Source organism: Pristis pectinata, chromosome 31 (genome assembly GCF_009764475.1).
Source record: "Pristis pectinata isolate sPriPec2 chromosome 31, sPriPec2.1.pri, whole genome shotgun sequence".
NCBI lineage: Eukaryota > Metazoa > Chordata > Chondrichthyes > Rhinopristiformes > Pristidae > Pristis > Pristis pectinata.
Genome location: NC_067435.1, coordinates 1,370,633 through 1,380,686, shown reverse-complemented (window position 1 = coordinate 1,380,686; position 10,054 = coordinate 1,370,633). Strand labels below are relative to the sequence as shown.

Here is a 10,054-nt window from a genome sequence, read left to right as displayed (position 1 = left end):
GCTGTTTCCTACATTAAAGCAGCTTGCTAAAAAAATTACTGCATGACTACCAGTTCTATCTTTATTGCAGTTCTGTGTTGTAGTGGGAACAAGCAATGGATTGCCTCGACTGATGTACAGTAACTTTCCTCCAATAATGACTACACTTTGCTACGTTCAAGTTCATTGTTGTCACAGGCAAACCCATCCAGAGTGTAAATGCCATGAAGATGAGCCTTTAGCAGCAGCAGAGGACATTACAAACATAATTGACGTAAACCTAAATTAACATAAAGCTCTAAAACACTTTGAGATGTTTGGAGGTCCTGGAATGCGCGGCAGGAATTCTATTCTTCATAATTCGGGACTGCGCGTGTTTCTCTAACTTCATTTTTGAAAGTTTTTACGAGTTTGAAAACTTTCTGACAGGCATTTGTTGGCCACCCGCGCCGCCAGGACCCCAATCCAAGATGGCGGCGCCCGTGGGGCGGCGGTTGTGCGGCCTAGTCGGCCGGTGGAGCCTGGGCGTCGCGTCCGGGGCGCGGCCACCTCCCCCGGCCCTCCGCACGGCCGCGGCCGCCTACCACGCCAGGCCCCTGGGCCTGGACCTCAGCGGTCAGTACGTGGCCGGGCCCGACGCCCCCGAGTGGCAGCGCGGCCCCCGGGCCGAGCGTCGCCGGTTCGCGGCCGCCGGAGCCGCCTCCGGGGTCCCCGCCGCCGCCCTGTGGCCCGGGCCCGGGGAACTCAGCCTCCTCCGGGACCGGGAGCGCGGGGAGCCCGGCCTGCAGCAGATGTGGAGCAGCGTCCGCGACAGGGAGGCCGAGCGGCGGCAGAGGGAGCGCTACAGGTGGGCGGAGGGAGGAGGAGGAGGGAGGGAGGGAGAGGGGGGAGGGGGGGGAGAGGGGGAGAGGGGGAGAGGGGGAGAGGGAGGGAGGGGGGGGGGGGAGAGGGAGGGAGGGGGAGGGGAGAGGGGGGGGAGGGAGGGGGGGGAGGGGAGAGGGGGGGGAGGGAGAGGGGGAGGAGGGGAGAGGGAGTGAGGGGGGAGGGGAGAGGGAGGGGGAGGGGAGAGGGAGGGGGGAGGGGGGGGAGGGAGGGGGAGGGGGAGGGAGAGGGGGGGGAGGGGGAGGGAGAGGGGGGGAGAGGGGGAGGGAGAGGGGGGGAGAGGGGGGAGGGAGGGGGGGAGGGGAGGGAGGGGGGGAGGGAGGGGGGGGAGGGGAGGGAGGGGGGGAGGGGAGGGAGAGGGGGAGGGGGGAGAGGGAGGGGGGAGGGGGGGGAGGGGAGAGGGGGGGAGGGGGGGGAGGGGGGAGGGGGGGAGGGGGGAGGGGGGGGAGGGGGGAGAGGGAGGGGGGAGGGAGGGGGGAGAGGGAGGAGGGGAGGGAGAGGGGGAGGAGGGGAGGGAGGGGGAGGGGGAGGGAGGGGGAGGGGGAGAGGGGGGGAGGGGGAGGGGGAGGGGGAGAGGGGGGGAGGGGGAGAGGGAGGGGGAGGGGGAGGGGGGAGGGGGAGGGAGAGGGGGGAGGGGGAGGGAGAGGGAGAGAGAGGGAGAGAGAGGGAGAGGGGAGAGGGGGGAGAGAGAGGGAGAGGGAGGGAGGGGGGGAGGGAAGGAGAGGGAGGGAGGGGGGGGAGGGAGGGGGAGGGAGGGAGGGGGAGGGAAGGGAGGGAGGGAGGGGGAGGGAAGGAGAGGGAGGGAGGGGGAGGGAAGGAGAGGGGGGGAGGGGGAGGGAAGGAGAGGGGGGGAGGGAGGGGGGGAGAGAGGGAGGGGGGGAGGGGGAGAGGGAGGGAGGGGGAGGATGGATGAGAGTGGAGTGGGGAGTGAGGGGGAACAAGAGGGAGGGGATGAGAGTGAAGGGGAGGAGTAAGGGGGAGGGGAGGATAGACGAGAATGAGGGGGAGGATGGGGCAGGAGGAGGAGGCACTGAGAGGATTGGGGGAGAGGGGAGGATGGAGGGGAGGAGTGATGAGGAGGGGGTGTGTGGGGGAGGGCCATGGGGCAGGTGTGGGTGGGGGGGAGATGGAGTAGGTAGGGATGGGTGCAAGGAGGTTGGTGAGTGGGGATGGGGTGGAGGAAATGAGGAGGTGTAAGTAGGGGGAGGGACAGGTGGGTGAGGGAGGGAGGTGAAGGGAAAGGGGGAGCAAAGGGGAGGTGGGGAGACGGAGCGAGGAGGGGAGTGAGGGAGAGTAAGAAGAGGTGAGAATTTGGGAGGGGTGTGGAAGGTGAGGTGGGTGCAGATGGGTGCAGATGGGTGAAGGGGGAGTGAGGAGATGGGGTTATGGGGAGGGACAAGGTGCACAGGCGACATGGGATGTCAGGCGACAGGCGGAGGGGGTGTTACTCCGGCTGGGGTCCATGACCGGTGGTGTTCCGCTGCGATCGGTGCTGGGACCCCTGTTGTATGTGATGTATATGTAAACAGATGAAAATGTAGTACGTTTGCAGATGGACAGTTAAGGTTGTCAAAGGATTGAACAGGATAGGGATCCAGTTGCAGATGTGGCAGAGAAGTGGCAGATGGAGTTTAATCCAGGCAAGTGTGAGGTATTGCACTTTGGAAGTTCAAATGCAGGGCAATGGACACAGTAAATGGCAGGACCCTCGGGAGCATTGATGGGTCCAAGTCCATAGCTGTCTGAAAGTGGTAACAGAAGTAAGGTGGTACAGAAGGCATCTGGCATGCTGACCTTCATCACTAGAGGCACAGAGTCATGTTGTAATTGTATAAAACTTTAGTTAGACTGCATTTGGAGTATTGTGTGCGGTTCTGGTCACCCCATTACAGGAAGGATGTGGAAGCTTTGGAGAAGGTGCACAAAAGGTTCACCAGGATGCTGCCTGGATTAGAGAGTATTAGCTACAAGGAGAGGTTGTCTTTGGAGCATCAGAGGCTGAGGGGAGACCTGTTAGAAGTTTATAAAATTATGAGAGGCAGAGATAGGGTGGACAGTCAGAATCTGTTTTCCCAGGGTAGAAATGTCAAGTATTAGAGGGCATAGGTTCAAAGTGAGACAGAGAAAGTTTAAGGGAGGTGTGCGGGACAAGTTTTTTTACACAGGGTGGTGGGTGGGTGGAACGTGCTGCCAGGGATTGCCATTGAAGCAGACACAACAGTGCCGTTTAATAGGCATTTAGACGGATACATGAACGTGAAGGGAATGGAGGAACATGGATCATGTGCAGGCTGATGGCATCAGTTTCATTTGGCATCAAGGGCCTGTTCCTGTGCTGTACTGGTCTCTGTTCCATGTTTTCGAGGAGCTCAGCGGTGGGGAGGGGCATCGGGGCAGCGCAGTGGGATACAGGTGGGATGATGCATCAGGGCAGATGGATCTGAGGATCAAAGGGGGGGGGGGTGTGTGGGGAAAGTGGGATTCGGTTAGAAGGGAAGAGAGGCTGTGTGTGGGGTGAAATGTTGCATTGGGGAGGGGTTGGCAGGAGGATCATGGTATTGCAGAGGGTCACGATGCAGCACATTGGGGCAAACACAACCATGGGGTGCAGAAGGTTGCACGAGGCAGGTGCAGAAAGGAGGGGTACAATGTGTCGGGGGTATGGGGAGTGTGGAGTGGAAAGATGGGTGTGGGGAAGAGGGGAGTGCGGAGAGAGGACTGGGCCATGGAGGAGTGGGCTGTTGGACTGGATGGGATCATTCTGGGGCTGTGCACCAGCTTTTTGTAACGACTCTTGTCATTGGGGGATCGTGCTGTCCTTTGGAGGTGCCCGAAGGGCTGGTGTAGTGAGACGGTTAATGGAATAATTACGTGGTTGTGTGGCACCAGGTGTGCTCCTTCCACACTCCTTGGTCAACTGCATAACTGCTCCTTTCTCTGAGGTGGTAAGTTTCACGTTCCTGCTGTTTCACTGTTAGACCATTGGGATCTTGCTGCTCTGTAATCCTAAGGACATGCGGGTCGGTAGATTAATTGGCCACTGTAAATTGACCCTAGTGTGTGGGTGAGGGGTAGAATCTGGGGGGGAGTTGATGGGAGTGGGTTGCAGGAAATAAACTGAATGGAATTGATGGGTGTGTTCTGAGCTGGCATGGACTTGATGGGCTGAATAGCCTCCTGTGCTTGAATGAGAGAAAAAGCCAGACAATTGAAATATTGCAATGAGATTGGATTTATTTGTTTGCTGCTGGTTTTGGGACTCCCTCCTGTATCACAGAACATCAGCAGATGACCTCCTCCTCCCAGGAGTGCAGGAATACCCCAAGTCCACTGCTTCTCCAGGGGGAGAGACCCAGCACAGCCAAAGGACCCAGCCTGCACAAGGGATCTGGCTGTTTGTGTAATCAACACTGATTGCAAGCTGCCAGTGGCACAGTGTGAATTCTGATGGTGTCCTTGCCTTTTGACAACTGCTTGAATGAGCTGCTAACGCAGGTCTTAACAGCAGGTGTGATATGCAGATCAGCAGCTGCTAATGAAATCAAAGGCAAGAAAGTGCTGTGTGGTTTATGGCCATGCCAGTGATCCATGTCTCCTCCTCATTGACCCCTACTTGGGACATACGTTAACCCCACTTGTTTACTAGCTGTGGGTCCTGTTTCCTGCAAAGGGGTAGAGAAGCTCCAAGGAAGGTCTTTAACCTCACTAACCTTCCCACATCTCCTTTATCCCAACCCCATCCGCACCATATTTCTCTACATCATCTCTGCCTGTGAACACAGGGCAAGGTTGCCAGCTCCTCTGAACTGTCTCCAGGAATGAAAGATTAATTCAAGGGGCATTGCTGCAAGCAGCTCAGGAGAAGTGTTATTGCGAAGTTTTATAAAAAAATTATGATTTTAATTTTCTTTGAACACATACTGGAGATGTGAAAAAGGTTTGGACATTCAAGTCCACATGAGGGAATATGACTAGGGATGTATCTAATCATATTTGGCAACCTTCTCGGTTATCCTGGCTTCCAATAACATTCCTGCAAAGCTCCATTTATAATACAGGACTGCCTTTCTCCTGTCTCTCTGAGGACAGAATGATAACAGTAAAACTCCACTTGCAGAAATTAGAGAATCGAGGGATTCTGCAGATGCTGGAATCTGGAACAACACACACACAATGCTGGAGGAACTCAGCAGGTCAGACAGCATCTATGGAGGGAAATAAACAGTCGACGTTTCGGGTCAAGACCCTTCATCAGGACTGGAAAGGAAGAGGGCAGAAGCCAGAATAAGAAGGTGGGGGGAGGAGCACAGGCTGGGCAGTTGATAGGTGAGTCCAGTGAAGGGGGAGGGAGGGGGATGAAAGGGAATTAGGTGAGAAGCTGAGAGGTGGAAGAGGCGAAGGGCTGAAGAAGAAGGAATCCAGGGAGGGGACGAGAACCATGCAGAGCTCATCAATTTCATCACTTTGCCTCCAACCTCCAACCTCCAACCTCCACCCTGCCCTCAGATTTACTTGGTCCATCTGTGACACAGGACCGCTCTCTCTTGCCACTCCCTTGTCCACTCGTCCCTCCCCACTGATGACCCCCTTGTATTTATCCCTGGCAACCATACAAAATGCTACACCTATCCCTACACCTCCTCCCTCACCACCATTCAGGGCCCCAGGCAATCCTTCCAGGTGAGGCAGCGCTTCACCTGTGAATCGGAGGGTGTCATTTATTGTGTCCAGTGTGGCCTCCTCTACATCGGTGTGATCCGACACAGATTGGGTGACCACTTCGTTGAGCACCTTCTCTCTGTCCGCCGCAACAGCCAGGATCTCCCGATGGCCAGCCACAATTCCACTTCCCATTCCCATACCAAATGTCTATCCACAGCCTCCTCTACTGCCCCATTGAGGCCAGACACAGGTTGGAGGAACAACACCTCGTATTCTGCCTTGGGATTCTCCAACCTGACGGCATCAACATGGATTTCTCTTCCAGTAACCCCTTCACCCCTTTTTTCCCCTCCCCCACCCTCATGACCTGCCCACTATCTCCCTCCTATTCCCCAACTGCTTCCCTTTATTCCATGGTCTACCATCCTCTCCTACCGGATTCCCACCTATTACCTCTCAGCTTCTCACATCATTCCCTTCCATCTGTCCTCCCCCACCTCACCTGGACTCACCTATCACCTGCCAGCTTGTGCCCCTCCCCCTCTGGCTTCTGCCCTCCTCCTTTCCAGTCCTGATGAAGGGTCTTGACCCAAAACGTCGACTGTTTCTTTCCCTCCATAGATGCTGCCTGACCTGCTGAGTTCCTCCAGCATTGTGTGTGTGTGTGTTACTTGCAAAAATTACATGTTCCCAATCTGCACTGTCATACAGTTGGTGTACAGATCTTGGCACATTATGTAAATGGAGTTAGTAAAGTGACCTATCAATAGTAGTGCTGGGTAATGAGTTCTATCTGGAGAATGAAGCAAAGTTTAACAGGAAACTTAACAGCCACCACTTCAAGGGCAATGAGGGATGTGCAATGTATGCTGGACTTTCCAGCAAGGCCCAGTCTCAACGTTGAATAAAACAAAGGGTTAATTGTCAGAGGATGCAGGTAATTGGAAAATGAACCAAAGGCACAGTAGGCTACATATCACGTCCTAGTGATTAGTATAGATGGGTACTTGATGGTTGGCATGGATGTGGTGGCTTGAAGGGCCTGTTTCTTGCTTTCGATGCTCCATGAAAGATGAGCAAATCTTTGTTTCTAACCTACTTCACCTCGTCAAATGGAGTATGAATAATGCATGTGGATATGGGGAAAATGCAAAGTGCATTAACTAATTTGATAGCTCTTTGAAAGACCCAGCTCAAGCACAACTGATTGAATGACTTCGGTGTTGTAAAGCTCTATCACCACCCAGGTGTGTCCAGTGTCCCCCACCATACTGTGGTTAGCATCTGGTGAGCTGTGTGCTCTATTAGTTTCTCAGTGTTGTAACAGCCTTGCAGATTAGGAACGGCACTCATTGTATTCATGTTTCCTACCACATAGGAGGGGGCCATTTCAGCCCATCCCCATCAAGTTAATACCGGCAATACCCAACCCCTATTAGTCTCACAGTGCAAGAGAATTATAAAAGACTCCCCCAGCTACAATTATTTGTATTAATGTCTTTGCCACACTAAAGCATCTTTTAGATGCTTCACATTTCATAATGATGGGAGTGAGTGCAAAAAGGGTTTGAGGCGTGACTGGGACTGGGAGGCTTGGGTTACAAGAAGTTGGACAGGCTGGGATATTTTTCCCTGGAGCTAAGGAGGCAGAGAGGTGACCTCAAAGGTTTATAAAATCCTGAGAGGCATAGATAAGGTGGTCACAGTCCTTCTCCCAGGGTAGGGGAGTGCAAAATTAGAAGGCATAGGTTTAAAGTGAGAGGGGAAAGATTTAAGAAGGACTTGAGGGGCAACTTCTTCTACAAAAAGTATGGTGGGTATATGGAACGAGCTGCCAGAGCAAGTGGTAGAGGCGGGTACAATTATGACATTTAAGAGGCATTTGGACAGGTACATGGATAGGAAAGGTTTGGGGGAGATGGGCCAAACGCAGGCAAGTGGGACTGGCTCAGTTAGGCAACTTGGTTGGTGCGGACGAGTTGGGCCAAAGGGCCTGTTTCTGTGCTGTATAGATCTGTGACTCAATACTGGGCTACGGGCAGATGGGATAGAAGTCAGTGGATTTCTTTAATAGTGTTGTGACGAAACATCTCTCCTTCCCCGTCAGACAAAAGCTGATTGCAGCAAACATGGCCAAGATGCCCAAGATGGTTGAGGAATGGAGGAGGGAGAAGCGGGAGGCGAAGGTGAAGCAGCGGGAGGAGAAAGCCAAGAGGGAGCGGCTGCTGGCCGAAGCCCGAGAGCGATTTGGCTACAGCATCGACCCACGGAACTCCAAGTTTCAGGAAATGGTGAAGGAACTGGAGAAAGAGGAGAAGAAGCAACAGAAACTAATGAAGAGGCGACAGAGAGCGGTCAGCAGGACTGAGGCAGAGGCAGCAGCTGCCACATCTTAAAACCACGTGCCTGTGTCCTGCTAGCATTTGGACAAGGCCCAAACTATTTCCATTAATCTGCATGAACCAGCATTTGTGAGGACTTAATGTATCTGAGATGTTCCCATTCTTGGTGGCCCCAGGCACTTGTAATGCCAAGAGCAAATAAAGTTAAATTACAAGATCACATTTATTGCAGTTAACCTGACACTGTTTCTGGAACTATTTCCCCCAAGTATCAGTTGGTACAATTGACTAATGGTATCAGAACTTGCCTAATGAATCAAAGAGCTAACTCATGGAATGTAGGAATGTCAGATTGGGTAAAATATGTGCTTTCCTCCAAGTCATTTGGGGAAACCATGTGGATTTTTGACAGCCCAGTACTATTCCAGGTCATTGGCAAGAACTTAATTCTGCAGCTCATGGAATCAACCTATGGTCCTTGTGTATAACTGCTACAGAAGCAAACAAAAAATACATTTTTACCAAACTTCCACTGTAGAGTTAATTTGACACAAATTAAAACAATTGATTTAAATCAATTGTTTGTCTTGCTGTACTTGAGTAAATCACACATAAATGCAAACCATTACACCTCATCACACAAGATTAAGTCATCTGTGGACTCAGAGTCAGGGGCAAAACATGTGCCTACTTTATCCTCAGCGGGTAGTACTAAACATGCCAGATAATAACCTCAGCTTGTTATTGCCTCTGACATTCATTCCATTAACTCCACTAGAATGAATTTCAGAGAGTATAACTTGCTAATGATACTGTACAATATATTTAGTACTGCTCACTGGGCAAGAGTAATCTGTAATCATCTTATGCATGGTCATGGTGGTGACTTAAGAACAGGTCTCTGAGACTTGGCCTTAACCAGTTCCAGCTTGCTTATTTTTAAGAAACTTTACCTGAAAGACACACAGTTTCTTTTTCAAATCAAAACCACATGGTAAAACTGCTGATTTGTTTTATACATGATACAAAAACTGCTTTAAATGAGGATCAGTACTCTACATTAGAATAGCAGACAGTAGGACAGTTTTTTTTCCTGTGCTTACGGGGAGAAATGCTAAAGTTGGCACTTTTGCCAAGCCCAGGACTGGGATAAAACCAGCCTGCATTCTGACAATTCAGTCAGTGCTGAAATAAATAGTTAAGTAAATGTCTGGACCCCTCTCGTATAAAGTCAGATTACATTGCAAAGTGATTGGTCGTAGATTATATTAGATTAGGTTAGTTAATTATCATATACACCAGGATACAATGAAATTCCCCCTTGTCCAGAGACACACACACCACTGGGTCCATTCCTGACCACCAATTTATTTTACTCCCAGTTTTTTTTATTCTTCCCCCATTCCTGGATTCTACCCCTCACCTGCACAATAGGAACAACTTACAGCAGCCAATTAACCTACCAGCCCGGACACCTGTGGGATGACAACCCAGGGAGACCCAGAAAATCACAGGGAGGACGTGCACACTCCACACAGACAGCACCAGATCTCAGGATTGAACCTGCAGGGGTGCGGCTTCACTATCCTGCTACTAAGCTTGTTTGCAAGTGATGTGGAATTGGTGCAGGAACTGGAGGTAAAGTCAGCCAAGCTCTTACTGCGTGGCAGAGCAGATACAGGCGGCCACGAAGCTCGTGCCTGCCACATTCTTACCACAGTGAATGGAAATGCACTAAAACCCCCAGCAACACACAATGGAAGGTGGGTGGCAGGTTTAATTCATTGATGTTTGTTTCAACTTAAACAATTCAGCTGGCCAAAGAGGAAATGCAAGGCTGACCTGGGAGTGTGTTTGAGGGCATCAAACGTCTGCACTGTAGCAAACACCAACAGCCCCCACACGCCTCTCCGCCTTCAGGGTACTGAGTCCTTGCATGCAGGAGTCCCAGGACAGCAAACCCTACCAGTAACCAGCCCCCAAATCATTTGGCTTGAATCTGTTTAACAGCTGGCTGTGTTAGCTAGAATCTAATCCATTGCTGGGAGATTCAGTGGCCCTGTCTGCAGGACCTCTGCCCCATGAGCCAGTAAACCATGACTCCACACTGGGGAAGGTTCAAGTAGCCCTCTGCTCCATTCGAGACAAGAGAATGCAGATGCTGGAATCTGGAGCAAAAAAAAGAGCTG

At 52.1% G+C, this 10,054-nt stretch overlaps 1 protein-coding gene across 1 annotated transcript; it reads left to right on the top strand.

The window, feature by feature from the left end:
* Positions 1–418: 418 nt before the first annotated feature.
* Positions 419–8,087, top strand: gadd45gip1 (growth arrest and DNA-damage-inducible, gamma interacting protein 1). Its single transcript, XM_052041871.1, has 2 exons — positions 419–826; positions 7,631–8,087. Exons 1-2 carry the CDS (start codon positions 450–452, stop codon positions 7,917–7,919), a joined length of 666 nt encoding a protein of 221 aa, XP_051897831.1. The 5' UTR covers positions 419–449; the 3' UTR covers positions 7,920–8,087.
* The last annotated feature ends 1,967 nt before the right edge of the window (positions 8,088–10,054 follow it).

What these genes read in the sequence shown, in the direction of transcription:
- gadd45gip1 (XM_052041871.1), top strand. Translation starts at nt 450, where the DNA reads ATGGCGGCGCCCGTGGGGCGGCGGTTGTGCGGCCTAGTCGGCCGGTGG. An exon ending in CGGCAGAGGGAGCGCTACAG is followed by an intron (nt 827 to 7,630) that starts GTGGGCGGAGGG and finishes CTTCCCCGTCAG; the next exon opens with ACAAAAGCTGATTGCAGCAA.